This window comes from Bufo gargarizans, chromosome 1 (assembly GCF_014858855.1).
Source record: "Bufo gargarizans isolate SCDJY-AF-19 chromosome 1, ASM1485885v1, whole genome shotgun sequence".
Classification (NCBI taxonomy): domain Eukaryota; kingdom Metazoa; phylum Chordata; class Amphibia; order Anura; family Bufonidae; genus Bufo; species Bufo gargarizans.
The window spans coordinates 580,217,026-580,241,342 of record NC_058080.1 but is presented as its reverse complement, the minus strand read 5'-3'; the positions used below and the strand labels follow the sequence as shown (position 1 = coordinate 580,241,342).

Sequence of the window (24,317 nt, the reverse complement as noted above, 5' to 3'; positions counted from 1 at the left end):
CAGGGCAGTATAACTACCCCACAAGTGACCCCATTTTGGAAAGAAGACACCCCAAGGTATTTCGTGATGGGCATAGTGAGTTCATGGAAGTTTTCATTTTTTGTCACAAGTTAGTAGAATATGAGACTTTGTAAGAAAAAAAAAATATTAAAAATAATTTTCCGCTAACTTGTGCCCAAAAAAAAAAAAATAATTCTAGGAACTCGCCATGCCCCCCACGGAATACCTTGGTCATTAAGGGTGTTTAAGCTAGGGGAGCTGAGGTGGTTAAATGGATTTCTGCAAGCCTCATTCAGGTGAATGGAGCTGATTTTCAGTCGCAGAAATTTTCTGCAACAAAATCTGCCGTATGTGAAGGCAGCCTAAGTGGTTTTTCAGGATGTAACATTGATGACTTAAAGTGAACCTGTCACCAGTTTTATGGTGTCCTAACTAAGGGCAACATAAATAAGTGACTGATTCTCTTAGCAAAATGCTGGGTCACTTTCTTTAATTGACCCAGTCAATCTGCCAACATCTTGAATTGAAAAGCTCCAGCTGATAATGATCCTGAATGTTCATGAGCTCCTGACTCTCCCCGCCTACCTGCTGCTGAATGAATCTCCCCATATGAATCAGCAGCAGGTGGGTAGGGGAGTGGCTATAGCTCTGAATTAAATATACGCTGGACTCAATGACCTCACGCTGGACTCAAATCAGCTCATTAGCATGCGGCATCTTTGTGTGTATATTATGAGGTAACCCTCTCTCACACCAGTAAGTGAATACATCTAATGTTTCATCCGAAGTCGATTCGTTCATCTCTAATTTCCAATGTTACTATGTGGACAGGAGTAGTTTGGGCAAATCTGCAGCAGAAATCCGAGGGTCAGTCTTGAATTCCCGATGCAGATCCAGTGTGTGAACATGCCTTTACTCTAATAGTTGACACTGCCTCCTTTACGTAGTGACCGCTAGGGATTGCTAGTCCCAGGCTTGTTTCTAACATATGGTTCCAACGTAGCTCCCAAAGATCAAGGGCAAGGGCTTTTTAACACTTTCATTATTTGTAGGCTAGTCTGATACTGTATGTGGATATGGTTAAAGCTATTTTCACATCTGCATCCATTAGGAGCCTGAATTGTAAATTTTGTTGCTTTTGACAGGTAAACTAGCACATCATATGTAAATGGGATGCGTTGGAGTCCGTAGTGTGACAGATATGATGCAGTGTTGTTAAAGGGGTTGTCCGGGTTCAGAGCTGAACCCGGACATACCCTTATTTTCACCCAGACAGCCCCCCTGAGGCTAGCATCGGAGCATCTCATGCTCCGATGCGCTCCCTTGCCCTGCGCTAAATCGCGCAGGGCACGGGCTCTTTTGTTTTCAATAACACACTGCCGGGCATAAACTTCCGCCTGGCAGTGTGTTCGGTGACGTCACCGGCTCTGAGGGGCGGGCTTTAGCTTTGCCCTAGCCGTTTTACTGGCTAGGGCAGAGCTAATTCCCGCCCATCAGTGCCAGTGACATCACCGGGGTTCCTGGCAGCCTCATGGAGTGCCCCGGTACTTCACCGGATCTCTCAAAAATTCCTTTGCCCTGCACGACGTAGCGCAGGGCAAAGGAGAGCATCGAAGCATGAACTGCTCCGATGCTCATGTCAGGGGGGCTGCCGGGGTGAAACTGGAGGGATGTCCGGGTTCAGCTCTGAATCCGGACAACCCCTATAACCACCTCAGCTCCCCTAGCTTAAACCCCCTTAATGACCAGACCACTTTTTACAATTCTGCATTACACTACTTTCACCGTTTATTGCTCGGTCATACAACTTACCACCCAAATAAATTTTACCTCCTTTTCTTCTCACTAATAGAGCTTTCATTTGGTGGTATTTCATTGCTGCTGACATTTTAACTTTTTTTGTTATTAATCAAAATTTACCGAAATTTTTGCAAAAAAATGACATTTTTCACTTTCAGTTGTAACATTTTTCAAATAAAACTACATTTCTATATACATTTTTCGCAAAATTTATTGCTCTACATGTCTTTGATAAAAAAAAATGCAATAAGTGTATATTTATTGGTTTGCGCAAGTTATAGCGTTTACAAACTATGGTACAAAAATGTGAATTTCCACATTTTGAAGCAGCTCTGACTTTCTTAGCACCTGTCATGTTTCCTGAGGTTCTACAATGCCCAGACAGTGGAAACACCCCACAAATGACCCCATTTCGGAAAGTAGTCATCCTAAGGTATTCGCTGATGGGCATAGTGAGTAAATGGAAGTTTTTATTTTTTGTCACAAGTTAGCGGAAAATGATTGTAAGAAAAAAATAAAAATAAAAAAATAAATAAAGTCTCATATTCCACTAACTTGTGACAAAAAATAAAATTTTACATGAACTAACCATACCCCTCACGGAATACCGTGGGGTGTCTTCTTTCCAAAATGTGGTCACATTTTAGGGGGCCCTAAAGCGTGAGAAGTAGTTTGGAATCCAAATGCATAAAAATGCCCTGTGAAATCCTGAAAGTACTTATTTGAATTTGGGCCCCTTTGCACACCTAGGCTGCAAAAAAGTGTCACACATGTGGTATCGCCATACTCAGGAGAAGTAGGGCAATGTGTTTTGGGGTGTCTTTTTACATATACCCATGCTGGGTGAGAGAAATATCTATCTAAAAGACAACGTTTCCCATTTTTTTTATACAAAGTTGTCATTTGACAGAGATTTCTCTCACCCAGCATGGGTATATGTAAAAAGACACCCCAAAACACATTGCCCTACTTCTCCTGAGTAAGGAGATACCACATGTGTGACACTTTTTGCAGCCTAGGTGCACAAAGGGGCCCAAGTTCCAATGAGTCTCTTGAGGATCTCACAGGGCATTTTTTACACATTTGGATTCCAAACTACTTCTCACGCTTAAGGGCCCCTAAAATTCCAGGGCAGTATAAATATCCCACAAGTGACCCCATTTTGGAAAGAAGACACCCCAAGGTATTCCGTGAGAGGCATAGCGAGTTCCTAGAATTATTATTTTTTTTGGCACAAGTTAGCGGAAAAAGATTATTATTATTTTTTTTCTTACAAAGTCTCAAATTCCACTAACTTGTGACAAAAAATAAAATTTTACATGAACTCACCATACCCCTCACAAAATACCTTGGGGTGTCTTCTTTCCAAAATGGGGTCACTTGTGGGGTATTTATACTGCCCTGGCATTTTAGGGGACCTAAAGCGTGAGAAGTAATTTGAAATCCAAATGCGTAAAAAATGCCCTGTGAAATCCTAAAGGTGCTCTTTAGAATTTGGGCCCCTTTGCGCACCTAGGCTGCAAAAAAGTGTCACACATGTGGTATCGCCGTACTCAGAAGAAGTAGGGCAATGTGTTTGGGGTGTATTTTTACATATACCCATACTGGGTGAGAGAAATATTTCTGTAAAAGTCAACTTTTCCCATTTTTTTAATACAAAGTTGTCATTTTACAGAGATATTTCTCTCACCCAGCATGGGTATATGTAAAAAGACACCCTAAAACACATTGCCCAACTTCTCCTGAGTACGGAAATACCACACGTGTGACACTTTTTTGCAGCCTAGGGGCCCAAATTCCAATGAGTACCTTTTAGGAGGACATTTTTAGATATTTGGATTCCAGACTTCTTCTCACGCTTTAGGGCCCCTAAAATGAGCGAATTATAGTTGTGGACACAGAGGGGCTTTTTAATGACTCCAGTTGCTCGTTCAATTTCGATTGTCGTGTCTGCGTGAATGGAGGACAGCATCTAAACGTCACGCTTGTCTCTCGATTTCACCGCGAGCAGTTCTTCGTTACACAAGGCAGCCCTCTCTCCCCTTGCAAGACGGGTGGTAACGAGCCGTTGGGGGAAGCCCCGGCGACTACGTCGCGCAGTACCACAGCAGTTAATCTGTTCTAGAAACAATTGCCTGAAGAGGGGCACACTTGTGTAGAAATTGTCCACATAAAGATGGTACCCCTTGCCAAATAAGGGTGACACCAAGTCTCAGACTGTCTTCCCACTGCTCCCCAGGTAGTCAGGGCAACCGACCGGCTCCAGGGTCTGATCTTTACCCTCATAGACACAAAATTTGTGCGTCTAGCCTGTGGCCCTTTCACAGAGCTTATACAATTTGACCCCATACCGGGCGCGCTTGCTTGGGATGTATTGTTTGAAGCCAAGGCGCCCAGCAAAATGTATCAGGGACTCGTCTATGCAGATGTTTTGCTCAGGGGTATACAAATCTGCAAATTTGGTGTTAAAGTGGTCTATGAGGGGCCGAATTTTGTGGAGCCGTTCAAAAGCTGGGTGGCCTCTGGGACTAGAGGTGCTGTTGTCACTAAAGTGCAGGAAACACAGGATGGTCTCAAATCGCTTCCTTGACATGGCAGCAGAGAACATGGGCATGTGATGAATTGGGTTCGTGGACCAATATGACCGCAATTCATGCTTTTTTGTCAGGCCCATGTTGAGGAGAAGGCCCAGAAAAGTTTTAAATTCGGAAACTTGGACTGGTTTCCACCGGAAAGACTGGGCATAAAAGCTTCCCGGGTTGGCGGCTATAAATTGAGTGGCATGCCGGTTTGTTTCTGCCACGACTAAGTTCAAGAGCTCCGCAGTCAAGAACAGCTCAAAAAACCCTAGTGCCGATCCGATCTGAGCTGTCTCAAACCGAACTCCAGACTGGCCGGTGAAAGGGGGAACTAATGGTGCGGCTGAAGTTGGGGGCTGCCAATCAGGGTTTGCCAGCACCTCAGGGGCTCTAGGGGCTGTACAGGCCTGTCTGTGTGGTGGCTGCGACGGGGGAACTAATGCACGTGCCACCGTACCAGCTTCAACTGCCCTTCTGGTGCTCGCCACTTCACCATGTTGTACGGCAGTGCTGGTACTAGGTCCAGGATGGGCTGCGCTGCTGGTGTATGCCTCACCACGTAATCCGACAGCGCCAGCCCCACTCTGCTGCCCTTGAAGCGGATCCTGCGCAACCTGTGGTCTAGCAACACGGGGCCGGGTACGCCTGGTGGTATCAGGGACCTCAACCTCATCGTCCGAACATTGGGTCAGACTGCCACTGCTTTCTACAGGTTCGTATTCTGACCCGCTGGATTCGTCAGATGAGGGTTCCCATTCCTCATCCGACTGGGTCAGAAGCCTGTAGGCCTCTTCAGAAGAATACCCCTTACTTGCCATTTGGTCAACTAAATTTAGGGGGTATTCCCTGAGACTACCCAAGAAAAAAAGCAAGCCTGTCTTACAAATGGGAGGCTAGCAAAGTACAGGAAGCCGCTGCGATTGATAAAAAATATCAAAACTGATTTTTTTTTATCGCCGCAGCGCTTGTGAAGTGATTGTGCAGTGATAAAAAAAATTCAAAATTTGTCACTGCGGCGGAGCGGGCGTGGTTGAACGCACGTGTGGGCGACCGATCAGGCCTGATCGGGCAAACACTGCGTTTTGGGTGGAGGGCGAGCTAAGGTGACGCTAAAACTATTTATAGATCTGACTGTGATCAGTTCTGATCACTTACAGATACTATAAAAGTACCAATGCTGATTAGCGATACGCTAATCAGCGAATCAGTGACTGAGGTGCGGTGGGCTGGGCGCTAACTGACGATAACTACCTACCAAAGGGGCCTAAACTAACCTAAAACCTAACAGTAAATACTGGTGAAAAAAAAAGATGACAGTTTACACTGATCACTTTTTTCCCTTTCAGTAGTGATTGACAGGGGTGATCAAGGGGTTAATTGGGGTGGTGGGGGGGGGGGGGTGATCTGGGGCTAAATGTGTAGTGTTTTGTGCACTTACAGTGATCTGTGCTCTCTGCTGGAACCAACCGACGAAAAGGAACCAGTAGAGGAGCACAGAAGCCATTTAACACATTATATTTATAAATATAATGTGTTAAATGGCTTTTGATTTGATTTTTTAAAAGTCACCAGCCTGCCAGCGCTGATCATTGGCTGGCAGGCTGGTACTGAACTTCTGATGCGACGATTACCGGCCCGCACTGCGCATGTGCAGGCTGGCTATGCTCGAAATCTCGCGTCTCGCGAGAGGACGCCCCGATGCGTCCAGGAGGAATAACCCGACCGCCCACAGGACGCAATCTTGCGCTAGGCAGTCGGGTAGTGGTTAAGGCTGGGTTCAGACCTGAGCGTACTGAACGTACGCTCTGTATGCGCAATTGTACGAGCGTTTGCAATCGCGCATACAGAGACAAGCGAACGCCCATTGTCGCGCGTTCCCGCTGAAGTCTATGTACGGGAACGCGCGACAAGACGCCCCAAAGAAGCTCCTGTACTTCTTGGGGCGTCGGGCGTTTTACAGCGCGATCGTACGCGCTGTAAAACGCTCAGGTGAGAACCATTCCCATAGGGAATCATTGGTTCTTGCCTGTTGAGCGTTTTACAGCGCTTAGGAACGCGCTGTAAAACGCTCAGGTCTGAACCCAGCCTAAGAGAAGCCACAACACAAATGTGAACAGAGCCTAAGGAGAAATACACTGCAGATGTTCACTCGGGAACCAAACATTTCCTAGTTGGTATTGCACTCCGTTTCTAGTGATGGCTTACTCTATGTTTTCTCTCTAGTATCGTCGGTTCTGGCTCAATCATTGGCTACGCTGTATTTCAGAATGCTGTTAAATTACCAGAGGTAAGCTTCTTGTACACATAACTGAAATATGCATGTTATAGCACTTAAAGGGATGTCCATATCTTACAATGTTATGCATATAACTGTATATACCCTAACATTATGAACCAGTGTCCATGACTAGGGCCCAACAATAAAATTCATTCATTCTAGGAGCCCACTGGATAACTACACGCAAATGCTACTTGCTCGCACAGCGGCAGAGAGCAGCAAGATTCTCAAGATGACTGATTATAGGGGTTCCTGAATGATTTTGAGAAGGCACACCCCTGGGGCCTTTGTGGCCTACCTTTGTACCTACAAGTCATCTCAGCCACCTGATGTGTCTATAATAATAGACACCTAGGCTGGTTGAGATGATGTTGGCTGCCTCTCTGTATGTAGTACGGTTGTGCCATGCTGGGGAAAAAAATACATTAAAAGGGCCCCTTCACTCTTTGGGTGGTAGGGGCTAGCAAAATTTTCCCTTTAACAATGAAAACCCAATGAACTTTGAAAAATTGAAAGCATCAGCACGGAAACAGATTAGCTGTCTCTGCTTTGCTGTTCAGTGGAGGCCATTTCTGTAATGCCTCAGTCACACATCAGTGTTCGGTCAGTGATTTTCATCAGTGATTTTGAGCCAAAACCAGGTGCGGCTCTAAACACAGAACAGGTGCAGATCTTTCCCATATATTTTATTTCTTTGGAGACTCCACTCCTGGTTTTTGCTCACAAACCCTGATGGAAATCACTGCCCAAACTCTGACATGTTAATAAGGCCTAACTCTGCGTTCCCTGGCGGACACTTACTGCTTTTATTTCTTTATCGGCCATAAAAGTCTGAGATGGAACAACGCCTCTAAGGCCCCCATACACATTAGTGCAGGGATGCTCAACCTGCGGCCCTCCAGCTGTTGTAAAACTACAACTCCCATCATGCCCTGCTGTAAGCTGATAGCTGTAGGCTGTCCGGACATGCTGGGAGTTGTAGTTTTGCAACAGCTGGAGGGCCGCAGGCTGGGCATCCCTGCATTAGTGCATTGTTGGCTGAACCTGCCAAATACAGCAGGTTCAGTCGACAATCTGATGTGTATGTGGAGCTACCAACTGTACCCGGAGAAGTGAATCTTTTCATCCAGTCCTTTTGTTCTCCCTCTGCTCTGTCCCTACTGACAACACATACACGATGGGCCGAACCAATCGTCTGTGTGTAGGGGATAAGTCAAGAAGAGATGGAGTCAGGAAAGGTAGCTGAGAGGCAGTTATTGAATGTGCATGGCAGCTCTAGAATGTCTTTTGAGCCCATCACACAGCATTAGCAGACAATGAATAATGAAAATTCAGTTTTGAGAACAGTAAATATGTGTTGCATATTCATGAACTGTTCCCCCCCCCCCCCTTTTTTTCTATGTTTTGACATAACATGTGATTTTTTTATACTCAGGTTCGTCCGCTTTTTTATCTCAGTGTCTCTGACCTACTTGTGGCTTTTTGCTGGCTCCTTGGGGCTGTTCTGTACAAGCCGCATACTCAGAGTGTGCCATGCTTCAACCTCCAGGCGGTGGGCCAGGTATGAACATAGATTTATGACCACATTTCACTGAGCATTTCATCCATTTCCACTTGTTGCAGTCCTCTCTGTGTTACAATACTTTAAAGCTCTTTAAGGTAAAGATTTTTTATTGACTACAGAGAAAATCCATAACCCATATTTTTGATATATTGTTTTTATAAAACCGCCACACTGTCCCCATTGGATCCGACAGGGTAAACAGCCTGTCGGATCCGTCCTGACGCTAGTGTGAAAGTACCCTAAGGGCAGCAGAAAACTGGTGTCAGATTCTCTTTAAAATTGATGGTCTACCTATGTTAGATTGGTAGGATCTGACTCTGGGCACCTTGTATACTATGTTTTGCAAAGCACAGCTTGGTACTGAAGCGGAGATATTTAAAATAAAGGTTTTTGCTTGCGTTATTTTTTTTATTGTCTTACAGATGTCAGTAAGTTGCACAACATTTCTATTGTGATATCGTAATACAGTGTAATAGTCTTTTTACTGTAAGACTTCTCACGGGAAAAGTATACAAAGCTAATCACGTACATAGGCGGCTGGTAGTAGTCAGCAAATATTTATATTCATAATGCTGTCAGAAGACAATAGGGGTAGAAGTGCGTGGCTCAGTGTGAATACATCACTAACGAGGGGATTAAAGTGTTCCTGTAATTACAAAAAACAAAACAAAAAAAAAATAACATTCCTTAGGCAGCTGCTGACGTTTTGGCGGTTTAGTACACCGATTGCCACTATTTCAAAAAGTGGGCAATCCAGGGCGAGGCATTGCTGGCACATTTAGGCCCCTTGCAGATGAGCGAGTATTCCGCGCGGGTGCAATGCGTGATGCGAACGCATTGCATCCGGACCCATTCATTTCAATGGGGCTGTGTACATGTGTGTTTGTTTTCACGCATCAGTTCTGCGTTGCGTGAAAATTGCAGCATGTTCTATATTCTGCCATTTTCATGCAACGCAGGCCCCATAGAAGTGAATGGAGCTGTGTGAAAATCGCATCGCATCTGCAACGGATCGTTGCTAAGAGATGTTGTTTGAATACATTCAGTTTTTTATCACACGCGTGCAAAACGCATTGCACCCACACAATAAAAACTGAACAACTGAACACGATAGCAGGCAAAACTGAATGAATTGCACATTTTTCACTGAACGCATTCGCAACGCATCTGGACCTAATCTGGACACGCTTGTCTGCAAGGGGCCTTAGGTCCCTTTCACACGGGCGAGTATTCCGCACGGGTGCAATGCGTGATGTGAACGCATTGCACCTGCACTGAATCTGGACCCATTCATTTCTATGGGGCTGTGCACACGAGCGGTGATTTTCACGCATCACTTATGCGTTGTGTGAAAATCGCAGCATGTTCTATATTGTGCGTTGCGGTGCGATAATCCACGCAACGCAGGCCCCATAGAAGTGAATGTGGCTACGTGAAAATCGCAAGCAAGTGCGGATGCGGTGCGATTTTCACGCACAGTTGCTAGGAGACGATCGGGATGGAGACCCGATCATTTTATTTTCCCTTATAACATGGTTATAAGGGAAAATAATAGCATTCTGAATACAGAATGCATAGTAAAATAGCGCTGGAGGGGTTAAAAAAATAAAATAAAAAAATTTAACTCACCTTAGTCCACTTGATCGCGAAGCCGGCATCTCCTTCTGTCTTCATCTTAGCTGTGTGGAGTAACAGGACCTGTGGTGACGTCACTCCGGTCATCACATGGTCCGTCACATGATTATGTGATGACCGGAGTGACGTCACCACAGGTCCTTTGACTGCAATCAGAAAAGAAAGAGACAGAAGAGATGCCGGCTGCGCGAGCAAGTGGATTAAGGTGAGTTCAATTATTTATTTATTTATTTATTTTTAACCCCTCCAGCGCTATTTTACTATGCATTCTGTATTCGGAATGCTATTATTTTCCCATATAACCATGTTATAAGGGAAAATAAAATGATCGGGTCTCCATCCTGATCGTCTCCTAGCAACTGTGCGTGAAAATCGCACCGCATCACGCAGCCTCAATTACTTCTATGGGGCCGTGGATTATCGCACCGCAACGCACAATATAGAACATGCTGCGATTTTCACGCAATGCATAAGTGATGCGTGAAAATCACCGCTCGTGTGCACAGCCCCATAGAAATGAATTATAATCATGTTATGAGGGAAAATAATACAATCTACAGAACACCGATCCCAAGCCCGAACTTCTGTGAAGAAGTTCGGGTTTGGGTACCAAACATGTGCATTTTTCTAACGCGAGTGCAAAACGCATTACAATGTTTTGCACTCGCGCGGAAAAATCGCGCGTGTTCCTGCAACGCACCTGCACATTTTCCCGCAACGCCCGTGTCAAACCAGCCTTATTGTAATTGATGCCAGGAAACTAGTGGAGTATACCTGAAATCTACACCAGCTCCCTTGCTGGTGAAATTTCAGTTCTGGCGCATCCACAGTTATTAAAATGTGTGCCTCTTATGCAAGTGTGACAGAGATCAAGACCAATGTACAAAACGCCGGTCTGAATAAATGGCCCCTTTGTATCTGACCTGCAATCTAGCATGTTTGGTGATTAATTTATTTTTCTTTGACTTTTAGGACTCTTGTACTGTAAGGCCTCATGCACACAACCGTTGTGTGCATCCGTGGCCGTTGTTCCGTTTTCCGTGATTTTCTGCATACCCACTGACTTTCAATGGGTCTCTTGAAAACTCGGAAAATGCACCGTTGTTCATCAGCCGCCGTGATCCGTGTTTCCTGTCCGTCAACAAAAATATGACCTGTCCTATTTTTTTGACGGACAACAGTTCACGGACCCATTCAAGTCAATGGGTCTGTGAAAGAACACAAAGATCCGTCTGCATAAAAGCTTTTTCAGAGCTGAGTTTTCACTTCGTGAAAACTCAGATCCGACAGTATATTCTAACACAGAGGCGTTCCCATAGTGATGGGAACGCTTCAAGTTAGAATATCCTACGAACTGTGTACATGACTGCCCCCTGCTGCCTGGCAGCACCCGATCTCTTACAGGGGGCTGTGATCTGCACAATTAACCCCTCAGACCCCCCTCCCTCCCCAGTATTACATTCATTGGTGGCCAGTGTGGCCCCCCTCCCTCCCCAATATTATATTCATTGGTGGCCAGTGCGGCCTCCCCTCTCCCCCCCCATAATTAAAATCACCTTCCCCCATCATTAGTGGCCAGTGCGGCCTCCCCTCTCCCCCCCCTAGTTAAAATCACTTTCCCCCATCATTGGTGGCCAGTGCGGCCTCACCTCTCCCCCCCCCCCCAATTAAAATCACGTTCCCCCATTATTGGTGGCCAGTGCGGCCTCCCCCCCCCCCCCCTTAATTAAAATCACGTGCGGCACCTGAGGGGTTAATTGTGTGGATCACAGCCCCCTGTAAGAGATCGGGTGCTGCCAGGCAGCAGGGGGCAGTCATGTACACAGTTCGTAGGATATTCTAACTTGAAGCGTCCCCATCACTATGGGAACGCCTCTGTGTTAGAATATACTGTCGGATCTGAGTTTCACGATCTAACTCAAATCCGATGGTATATTCTAACATAGAGGCGTTCCCATGGTGATGGGGACGCTTCAAGTTAAAATATACCATCGGATTGGAGAAAACTCTGATCCGATGGTATAATAGGGACTCCTGACTTTACATTGAAAGTCAATGGGGGACGAATCCGTTTGCAATTGCTCCATATTGTGTCAACGTCAAACGGATCCGTCCCCATTGACTTGGATTGTAAGTCAGGACGGATCCGTTTGGGTCCGCACGGCCAGGCGGACACCAAAACGATTTTTTTTTTTACTTTCCTTCGTGTCCGTGGATCCTCCAAAAATCAAGGAAGACCCACGGAAGAAAAAAAACGGACACGGAACTACGGGTCCCGTTTTTGCGGACCGCAAAAAAAACAGTCGTGTGCATGAGGCCTAAATGTATTACTTTCCTTATGCCTTACCAGCCCCCATCTTAGTGTCCATTTTATAGTGAATGTATAAAAACTTTTGAAGCATTTTAAATTATTTACATATTTTTGGCTTTTTCACTTTGTGATTTTTGTACAGGTTCTAAACAGAAGCCTGTGGGTGAAAATGTCAGATAAAATCACCTAGAACATGATAAAAATGTTTGTGCTGTCTATTTTCAGCAGTCCTACAGAGAGTGAATGGAGTTGCAACCCACATGCATGACTTTCTGCTCCGTTCATTCACAGGAATGTGAGCCCCATTCTCAGGATCGGCAGGGGTCCGCATGGTCTAACCCCCACTGATCACCCCTCTCGGGGATACTTATCTCTCCTATCATGTGATTAGAGGATATGTTTCTATTGTGGGAAACCCCCTTAAGCCTTCTTTCACATATAGCTATAGCATATAGCGTTTTTACGGTATTTCACAACTTTATGTTTTTTTCAGTAACACTTTAAACATGTTTTGGTAATTATTGTTTGTGTAGGATGTGACAATCAGGGCCGGCCTTAGGTGTTCAGGCGCCCTGTGCGAGCTAACCTTGTTAAAATATTGTGTGGCACAGTGTAGGCTATATGTGTATAACAAACATATTTCACATGAAAACTTACAGTTACTTGGCTTGGCCCTTGGGGATCTCGGACGCCACTTCCACACTTTGGCCGGGGGCTCAGTGGAGCTGATGAGGTGTTTTATCCTAATGAGAAAGATTTCATAATAAGTATTTGGAGAAGGGACAGAGGGATAGCAGAGCAGGGAGAGGCTGGTGCTGCTACTAGGGGGTCATACCATGGGGGAGTAATAAAGCCCACCATAATGCCCCCCCCCCAGTAGTAATAATTCTCCTTATAATGTGACAGTGCAAAAAATACCCCCTTGTAATGCCCCCATTTGAGCTAATGTCCTCATAGTGCCCCCATAATGTGCCAGTATAAAATACCCCTATATAGTGCCCCTAGTAAATGACCCCATAGTGCTCCACACCCTCCTTCCTCCTAGTGCCCCCCATAATGTGCCAGTATAAAATGCTCCAGTAGATGCCCTCAGTGTCCCCCATAATTTGCAAGTATAAAATACCCCTTCTTAGTGCCCCCCGTAGATGACCCCATAGTACTCCTCTTCCCTCTTCCCCATAGTACCCACCATGTGTCCCAGTATAAAATTGTACTGTACAGAGAGCCCATATAAAATACCCCTTCTTTGTGGCCTCAGTAGATGCCCCTATAGTGCCCCCAATCATGTGCCAGTATTAACAGCCCCCCCGTGCCAGTAATTATAGCCCCCTATGCCAGTAATAGCAGCCCCCCTGTGCCAGTAATAACAGCCCCTCTGTGCCAGTAATAACAGCCCCTCTGTGCCAGTAATAACAGCCCCCAGTAATAAGAGCCCCTCTGTGCCAGTAATAACAGCCCCCAGTAATAAGAGCCCCTCTGTGTCAGTAATAACAGCCCCTCTGTGCCAGTAATAACAGCCCCCAGTAATAAGAGCCCCTCTGTGTCAGTAATAACAGCCCCCAGTAATAACAGCCCCCAGTAATAACAGCCCCTCTGTGCCAGTAATAACAGCCCCCAGTAATAACAGCCCCTCTGTGTCAGTAATAACAGCCCCTCTGTGCCAGTAATAACAACCCCCAGTAATAAGAGCCCCTCTGTGTCAGTAATAACAGCCCCTCTGTGCCAGTAATAACAGCCCCCAGTAATAAGAGCCCCTCTGTGCCAGTAATAACAGCCCCCGCCAGTAATAACAGCCCCCCCTTTGCCAGTAATAACAGCCCCCCCCCTTTGCCAGTAATAACAAACAGCCCCCCCCTTTGCCAGTAATAACAGCCCCCGCCAGTAAAAGTAATGTACATAATAAAAAAAATAAAAAAAACACATACTTACCTCCATGTCAGTGATGCGATGTAGGCCTCTTCTGGCCTGTGTCCCACGCTGTATGGCTCAGGCGGCGCGATGACGTCATCACGCCGCCTGCGCCAGCCTCTGATAGGCTGCAGGCACTAGGCCGGCAGCCTATCAGAGGAAGGGAAAGGGACACGCCTCTCCCTCCCCTACCGCAGCACAGGCAGGCATCTGTATCGCTGTCCTGAGGATGGCGATACAGATGACTGGAGATGAGTGCTTCCACAAATGGAAGCGCTCATCTCCCTGTGCCCAGCCGCCGCCACCAGCTCGCCTGCAGCGCCCGCATATTACACTGCGAGCTGTCGGCCGTCCGGCGCCACAGCCCGCCCACCCCAAAGGCCGGCCCTGGTGACAATATTTAGCATTTGTTGTCATAGGTGAATTATTCTAACATTTTTTGCTCTCTTCTGCAGGTTTTTTATCTTTCAACATATTTGTACACAATCAACTACATGTGGCAGACCTTCAGCAATTTCAGGAGAAGAATAAGCAATGACTTAAATCAGGCCAGTCACTGTATTATTTTATCTGCTTATATACACTTACTTACTGTTGTTTTATCATTAGAGGGTCTGGTATAATCAGTCTTGACGTCCCCGCCCCAATTGTTCCAGTTGTATGTCTTCTCTTTAGGCCTCATGCACACGACCGTTTTTTTTTTGCGGTCCGCAAAAACGGGTTCCGTAGTTCCGTGATCCGTGTCCGTTTTTTCTTCTGTGGGTCTTCCTTGATTTTTGGAGGATCCACGGACATGAAGGAAAAAGTCGTTTTGGTGTCCGCCTGGCCGTGCGGAGCCAAACGGATCCGTCCTGACTTACAATGCAAGTCAATAGGGACGGATCCGTTTGACGTTGACACAATATGGTGCAATTGCAAACGGATCCGTCCCCCATTGACTTTCAATGTAAAGTCAGGAGTCCCTATTATACCATCGGATCAGAGTTTTCTCCAATCCGATGGTATATTTTAACTTGAAGCAACCCCATCACCATGGGAACGCCTCTATGTTAGAATATACCATCGGATTTGAGTTAGATCGTGGAAACTCAGATCCGACAGCATATTCTAACACAGAGGCGTTCCCATAGTGATGGGGACGCTTCAAGTTAGAATAAACTACGAACTGTGTACATGACTGCCCCCTGCTGCCTGGCAGCACCCGATCTCTTACAGGGGGCTGTGATCAGCACAATTAACCCCTCAGATGCCGCACCTGAGGGGTTAATTGTGCGTATCATAGCCCCCTGTAAGAGATCAGGGGCTGCCAGGCAGCAGGGGGCAGACCCCCCTCCCTCCCCAGTTTTAATTTCATTGGTGGCCAGTGCGGCCCCCCCCCCTCCCTCTATTGTATTAATTTCATTGGTGGCCAGTGTGCGGCCTCCACCTGGCCCCCCCCCCCCGTCCCCCCTCCCTCCATTGTATTAATTTCATTGGTGGCCAGTGTGCGGCCTCCCCCTGACCCCCCCCCCCCCGTCTCCTCCTCCCTCTATTGTATTAATTTAATTGGTGGCCAGTGTGCGCCCCCCCCCTCCCTCCCTCTATTGTATTAATTTCATTGGTGGCCAGTGCGGCCTCCCCTCTCCCCCCCCCCCCCATCATTGGTGGCAGCGGAGAGTTCCGATCGGAGTCCCAGTTTAATCGTTGGGGCTCCGATCGGTAACCATGGCAACCAGGACGCTACTGCAGTCCTGGTTGCCATGGTTACTTAGCAATATTAGAAGCATCATACTTACCTGCTGCGCTGTCTGTGACCGGCCGGGCGCTCCTCCTACTGGTAAGTGACAGGTTTGTGCGGCGCATTGCTTAATGATCTGTCACTTACCAGTAGGAGGAGCACAGACAGCGCAGCAGGTAAGTATGATGCTTCTAATATTGCTAAGTAACCATGGCAACCAGGACTGCAGTAGCGTCCTGGTTGCATGGTTACCGATCGGAGCCCCAGCGATTAAACTGGGACTCCGATCGGAACTCTCCGCTGCCACCAATGATGGGGGGGGGGGGGGGGGGAGGGGAGGCCGCACACTGGCCACCAATGAAATTAATACAATAGAGGGAGGGAGGGGGGGCCACACACTGGCCACCAATGAAATTAATACAATAGAGGGAGGGGGGGCCGCACACTGACCACCAATGAAATTAATACCTAAACATACACAAAGAGGAAAACAATCTTTGTAACAATTTTTTTTTTTTATTACAGATAATTCAAGTGCAATCATACCCAGTGTCACCCATAGCCAGTCTTCTGCCCCCCTTAATCATACCCCGTCACCTTTACCCAGTCCCCTGCCCCTCTTAATCATACCAAGTGTCACCCTTACCCAGTCCCCTGCCCCCTCAATTAGACCCTGCCCCCCTTAAATTAAGGGTAACAGAAACTGGGTATGATTAAGGGGGCAGGGGACTGGATAAGGGTGACACTGGGTATGATTAAGGGGCAGGGGACTGGCTTTGATTGACACTGGGTATGATTAAGGGGGCAGGGGACTGCGTAAAGGTGACAGGGTATGATTAAGGGGGCAGGGGACTGGCTGTGGGTGACACTGGGTATGATTAAGGGGGGCAGGGTCTAATTGAGGGGCCAGGGGACTGGGTAAGGCTACGTCTACACAACGACATTTGTCGCGCGACATTTTGTTGCACTAATGTGACGCGACAATTTTTATAATGGCAGTCTATGGTGTCGCATTGCAACATGCTGCAACTGCGACGCAACAGTCGCAGAAAATCCATTCGAGATGGATTTTTCTGCGACTGTTGCGTCGCAGTCGCAGCATGTTGCAGTGCGACACCATAGACTGCCATTATAAAAATTGTCGCTCGACATTGGTGCAACAAAATGTTGCGCTACAAATGTTGCAGTGTAGTTGTGCCCTATTTGTCGCGCGACTTATTGTCCTGTAGCCTAAGGGTGACACTGGGTATGATTAAGAAGGGCAGGGGACTGGGTAAAGGTGACAGGGTATGATTAAGGGGGGCAGGAGACTGGCTATGGGTGACACTGGGTATGATTAAGAGCCTTATAGTGTGCCAGTAAAAAGGGACCCCCATAATGTCCCCCAATAATGTGCCAGTAAGTGTCCCCATAGATGCCCCCCATCATGTGCCAGTATCAAGTGCCTCTCTCCTCCCCTTAACATGTCCCAGTATCATAGTGCCATCTCACCCCAAAGTGCCAGTATCATAGTGCCATCTTTCCCCCCAATGTGCCAGTATCATAGTGCCATCCCCCCCCCAATGTGCCAGTATCAAGTGCCTCTCTCCTTGCCACCCCCATGTGCCAGTATCATAGTGCTAACCCTCCCATGTGCCAGTATCAAGTGCCAAACCCCCCCCCATGTGCCAGTATCAAGTGCCTCTCTCCCCCCCATGTCCCAGTGTCATAGTGCCAGTATCAAGTGCCTTTCTCCCCCCCATGTCCCAGTATCATAGTGCCATCTCCCCCCCCCCCAAAAGTACCAGTATCAAGTGCCTCTCTCCCCCCCAATGTGCCAGTATCATAGTGCCATCTCCCCTCCAATGTGCCAGTATTAAAGGGGTCATCCCATCATAATGATCACTGTTAAATCTGTTAATGATTTGACAGTGATAATTTTTGTAAATATATTTGATTAACCTATTCCCACTGTTTACGAGAAAATTCATCCCCACTTACCTCATTGTTGTCATTCGGTCTCCCCTGGTTACGGCCACCGCTCTTCTCCGGAATCCCGGTGGCCGCGCTTGCGCAGAAGACTCCTTCTTTTCTCCCGGCCGGGCCGCTCGCTGTCCTGAATGCGCACGCCGCCGCGCATATGCGTTTTTGACTTCTCCCTGGCCATAATAGTACCGAGCCGTGAACGCGCACGCCGGCTCTGTACTATACTCAGGGCTGCCATCAGAAATTTAGGGGCCCCTTACACAGCTCAAGGCCTGCCCCCCCCCCCTCCCTAGGCAAATGCTAATTTTGCCGCCCCCCCCTTGACCCAGCCCATTGACCACACCCTTTAACCCTCCCCTTTTTGTCGGCCACCTATTTAATGATTGTTTCATGCAACATTTTACTTGACCAGCTAATTTTAGATATTCTAGATATTCTTGGTGGTCATCTGTGCCATTTTGGCAAACATTACATGGCCCCGTACACTACATTACATTATTGACAACTGTAAGTTTTTACCTTGACTGGTGGTGGCCTAGGTGTGTTTATCAGTAGGTCTGCTCCAGTCACTGTTATGGGGGATCTGTGGATGACACTGTTATGGGGGATCTGTGGATGACACTGTTATGGGAGATCTGTGGATGACACACTGTTATGGGGGATCTGTGGATGACATACTGTTATGGGGGATGACACACTCTTATGGGGATCTGTGGATGACACACTGTTATGGGGGATCTGTGGATGACACGCTGTTATTGGGGATCTGTGGATGACACTGTTATGGGGGATCTGTGCATGACACTGTTATGGGGGATCTGTGGATGTCACTGTTATGGAGGATCTGTGGATGGCACTGTTATGGAGGGGGATCTGTGGATGGCACTGTTATGGAGAGGGATCTGTGGATGGCACTGTTATGGAGGGGGATCTGTGGATGGCACTGTTATGGAGGGGGATCTGTGGATGGCACTGTTATGGAGGGGGATCTGTGGATGGCACTGTTATGGAGGGGGATCTGTGGATGGCACTGTTAGGGAGGGGGATCTGTGGATGGCACTGCTATGTAGGGAGATCTGTGGATGGCACTGTTATGGGGAGGGGGATCTGTGGATGGCACCGTTATGGAGGAGGATCTGTGGATGGCACCGTTATGGAGGGGGATCTGTGGATGGCACCGTTATGGAGGGGGATCTGTGGATGGCACCGTTATGGAGGGGGATCTGTGGATGGCACCGTTATGGAGGGGGATCTGTGGATGGCACCGTTATGGAGGGGGATCTGTGGATGGCACCGTTATGGAGGGGATCTGTGGATGGCACTGTTATGGAGGGGGATCTGTGGATGGCACTGTTATGGGGGCTCTGTGGATGATACATACCGTATGTAGCATCTTATGCTATATGTGTCATCCACAGATCCACCCCATGACAATGTCATCCACAGATCCCCCTCCATAACAGTGTTCTGTGGATGACACTTATGGGGGGATATGTGGATGACACTGTTATGGAGGGGGATCTGTGGATGACACTGTTATGGAAGGGGATCTGTGGATGGCACTGTTATGGAGGGGATCTGTGGATGGCACTGTTATGGAGGGGATCTGTGGATGGCACTGTTATGGAGGGGATCTGTGGATGGCACATACCGTATATATAGCATCTTATGCTATGTGTCATTCACAGATCCCCCTCCATAACAGTGTCATCCACAGATCCCCCTCCATAACAGTGTCATCCACATATCCCCCCATAAGTGTCATCCACAGATGCCCCCATAAGTGTCATCCACAGATCCCCCTCCCCATAACAGTGCACAGATCCCCTCCCATAAGTGTCATCCACAGACCCCCCCCCCCATAACAGTGTCATCCACGGCTCCCCCTCCCTATAACAGTGCCGTCATCCATAGATCCCCTCCCCGCCGCTCACAGTAGTATATACATTTATAAACTGTAATCGGTATCCTGCAAGCTGCAGACAGTAACTTTAACTTTAAATCAGCGCTCATCTCTTTACTACCTTACATTCAGCTCCCTCCAGTAACAGGCAGTGCGGGCGGCTGCGCTCACTCACTGACATCACGCACCTGCGCCGCCTAGTGGGAGGAGCAGGCACGTGACGTCAGTGAGTGAGCGCCGCTCGCACTGCCTGCTGTTACCGGAGCTGAGTCAGTGTAAGCGCTGATTTTAAAGTTAACACACTGACACAAAAAATAATAATATGGCTCGGGACCGGCCGGGCCCCTTACTGGGGTATCAGCTTTACCCTCCTGATGGCGGCCCTGACTATACTGGCCAGGAATAAGTCACCATGGCGCATGCACGGCGGCATGCTTGTTCAGTCCAGCTCGCGGCGCTGCCGGGAGAAGACTTCAATCAAGACGAAGCCCGCCCCCAGCCAGAATCCAGGAAGTGAACGGCGCACTCGCAGCAGGTAAGTATGAAAATGCAAAGTGGGATAACCCCTTTAAGTGCCTCTCTCCTTCCCACTCCCCCTCATATGTGCCAGTATCATAGTGCCATCTCCCCCCGCCAATGTGCCAGTATCAAGTGCCTCTCTCCTTCCCACCCCCCATGTGCCAGTATCCCCCCCATGTGCCAGTATCAAGTGCCTCTCTCCTTCCCCCCATGTGCCAGTATCATAGTGCCAACCCCCCCATGTGCCAGTATCAGGTGCCAACCCCCCTCCCCCATGTGCCAGTATCAAGTGCCTCCCGCTCCCCCATGTGGCAGTAACAGTTGAGTATTTAAAAAATAAAAAAACATTTATACTTACCTCCATGTCAGCGATGCAGTGCAGGCCTCTTCCAGCCTGTATGTCCATATATGGAGTCAGTGCTTGTGTATTCTAATTTAGCCTCTATTTCAGAAACGTTTCTGCTGGGACTCGAACCCACGACCTTCTGTATCAGAGGCAAGGCACTTAACCACACAGCTATAAGAGCTGCATAGCCACTGACTGAAAAAATATGAGACTTCTACTGTAGACTCGTTTATAGCTTTGATCGCTAGTGTACATCCATACACATGACAGCTGCCTCAGCGCACTCAGCTCTGCTTTATCTCTATATATGATAGCTGCCCCAGCACACCCAGCTATGCTACATCTATCACACATGACAGCTGCCCAAGCACACTCAGCTCTGCTATATATCTATCTACTGTATAGTAATACTTAGAGATATATAGATATAGCACAGCTGAGTGTGCAGGGACAGCTGTCAAGTGTATAGATGTAGCAGAGCTGGGTGTGCTGGGGCAGCTGTCATATATAGAGATATAGTAGAGCTGAGTGTGCTGGGACAGCTGTCATATAGAGATATAGCAGTGCTGGGTGTGTTGGGGCAGCTGTCATGTGTATAGATGTACACTATATGTTTCTTCATCAGAATTTTCTTTTTATGCATAGTAATTTTACATCACTTTTGTTCCATCCAGAGCAAATCATAAAGCATTACAATTGATCTAGCAGTGCAACCCAACGTTTCGGTCGGTTGTCGACCTTTGTCAAGGGATCTGAAAAGTACATATAGCAAAATTATGGTAAGTATCATGGACTAAACAGTGATGCAAGACTAAATACTATACAGGTCCTTCTCAAAAAATTTGCATATTGTGATAAAGTTCATTATTTTCTGTAATGTACTGATAAACATTAGACTTTCATATATTTTGGATTCATTACACACAACTGAAGTAGTTCAAGCCTTTTATTGTTTTAATATTGATGATTTTGGCATACAGCTCATGAGAACCCCAAATTCCTATCTAAAATTCATATTTCATCCGACCAATAAAAGAAAAGTGTTTTTAATACAAAAAAAGTCAACCTTCAAATAATTATGTTCAGTTATGCACTCAATACTTGGTCGGGAATCCTTTTTCAGAAATGACTGCTTCAATGCAGCGTGGCATGGGGCGTATTGCAGACCTCCGCAACACAGTAAAACAACAATGCAATGTCCTTAAAACTCTATGCAAATAGTGAACTTCAGTCCGTACACTTACCACCCGGACATCAGTATCCTTATATCAACTCTAATATTCTTATACTTTAAAACAGCTTTAAAAGAGTCAAACCAAGCTCCATCCTTGTCTCCCTGAGACAATATTATCTAGTGCGCACTATATTTTCTCTGAGTGATCCTCACAGCGGACTCCCGGAGTCCCCGGGTCACTCTCCCAGACTCCCGGAGTCTGTTCCCTGTATCCCTGATACAGTAATTATACTAGAAGTTGTAGGTTCTACTTACTAGATCGAGACGTGGTCGTCGGATCGGCCAGAGGACAATAACAGATGCCTTTCTTACCAAACCCGATGACCTTCTCGACCCCGGACACGAGCCCCCAAACTGATAGGAATCTCAACATCCCACTTGGTACCCCTGGCACCAAACTTCTAGTATCGGCTTGGTTTGAGTCCTTTTCTGACGTCAGGAGAGCGCTTCACTCAGTAGGTAATAAAAGACACAACAGTGATGTACTGAATGAACACTCTGAGGTTTATTTTTAATGCACACAGGTTATATAGAGGGGGCTTTACCCCCTTTATTAGCATATCATCGTAAGTTATGTATTCAACCTATCATATTAACACGCTCTATTCTACAGACAGTGAAAGAGAAACAAAAACGGAACTTCCATATTAGGAATATTGTCCGGGAGTAGTGCCAAAGAGATAAAATTCAGGGTTACAGAGAATAGAAACTTAACAGCAATTAGTTTGACAGCAATCAGAGCTATTTCCTAACAGAGAAACAAAACTTCAGCAAAATGCAGAATTTGTTTTTGACATTAAAAAGAACATGGATTCCTTTCAGAGGCAATCAGCCTGTGGCACTGCTGAGGTGTTATGGAGGCCCAGGATGCTTCGATAGCGGCCTTAAGCTCATCCAGAGTGTTGGGTCTTGCGTCTCTCAACTTTCTCTTCCCAATATCCCACAGATTCTCTATGGGGTTCAGGTCAGGAGAGTTGGCAGGCCAATTGAACACAGTAATACCATGGTCAGTAAACCATTTACCAGTGGTTTTGGCACTGTGAGCAGGTGCCAGGTCGTGCTGAAAAATGAAATCTTCATCTCCATAAAGCTTTTCAGCAGATGGAAGCATGAAGTGCTCCAAAATCTCCTGATAGCTAGCTGCATTGACCCTGCCCTTGATAAAACACAGTGGACCAACACCAGCAGCTGACATGGCACCCCAGACCATCACTGACTGTGGGTACTTGACACTGGACTTCAGGCATTTTGGCATTTCCCTCTCCCCAGTCTTCCTCCAGACTCTGGCACCTTGATTTCCGAATGACATGCAAAATTTGCTTTCATCCGAAAAAAGTACTTTGGACCACTGAGCAACAGTCCAGTGCTGCTTCTCTGTAGCCCAGGTCAGGCGCTTCTGCCGCTGTTTCTGGTTCAAAAGTGGCTTGACCTGGGGAATGCGGCACCTGTAGCCCATTTCCTGCACACGCCTGTACACAGTGGCTCTGGATGTTTCTACTCCAGACTCAGTCCACTGCTTCCGCAGGTCCCCCAAGGTCTGGAATCGGTCCTTCTCCACAATCTTCCTCAGGGTCCGGTCACCTCTTCTCGTTGTGCAGCGTCTTCTGCCACACTTTTTCCCTCCCACAGACTTCCCACTGAGGTGCCTTGATACAGCACTCTGGGAACAGCCTATTCGTTCAGAAATTTCTTTCTGTGTCTTACCCTCTTGCTTGAGGGTGTCAATGATGGCCTTCTGGACAGCAGTCGGGTCGGCAGTCTTACCCATGATTGCGGTTTTGAGTAATGAACCAGGCTGGGAGTTTTTAAAAGCCTCAGGAATCTTTTGCAGGTGTTTAGAGTTAATTAGTTGATTCAGATGATTAGGTTAATAGCTCGTTTAGAGAACCTTTTCATGATATGCTAATTTTTTGAGATAGGAATTTTGGGTTTTCATGAGCTGTATGCCAAAATCATCAATATTAAAACAATAAAAGGCTTGAACTACTTCAGTTGGTGTGTAATGAATCTAAAATATATGAAAGTCTAATGTTTATCAGTACATTACAGAAAATAATGAACTTTATCACAATATGCAATTTTTTTTTAGAAGGACCTGTATTCCGAGTAAAAAATGCTACTAACCATAAATGATGTCATCCTGCAAGAGTATAGGAATTCAAGTCTGAGACGTCACGCCACATCCGCTTAGCAGTCCAGAGCGGAATGGCAAAAAAAAGGGAAAAAGATAATCAAAAGAAACAAAGATGAAGTGTAACTGACCAAACTGAAAAAAAAATCAAATATATACGGTAACAGAATATAAAATGCTATTAGCACCATTGTACATGGAACAGTCAACGTATGCGATCACTTACAAAAATCATATTGAAAGATAAGGGGCATTGGGTGGTAGAAGAGGCATGAGGATAATAGACACAGCATGGGATAACCACTATATAGGAGGAATATGTTGTGTGGAGAGGACACACTCATGAGAGAAATACAGAAACAATATAGTTAAGTAAGGATAAGATCCTTATAAGCAAGATATTATATAGAGTAATTATGAGAAAATT

General features: G+C 46.7%; 1 protein-coding gene across 2 annotated transcripts in view; it reads left to right on the top strand.

Moving 5' to 3' along the window:
• TMEM116 (transmembrane protein 116) overlaps positions 1-24,317 on the top strand; it is a 79,941-nt gene that overhangs the window by 26,767 nt on the left and 28,857 nt on the right. For both annotated transcript variants that reach the window (XM_044275793.1, XM_044275794.1), the window contains exons 3-5: positions 6,603-6,666; positions 8,093-8,218; positions 14,531-14,623. In XM_044275793.1, coding sequence (XP_044131728.1) covers positions 6,603-6,666; positions 8,093-8,218; positions 14,531-14,623 — 283 coding nt within the window. The remainder of the gene's footprint in view (positions 1-6,602; positions 6,667-8,092; positions 8,219-14,530; positions 14,624-24,317) is intronic.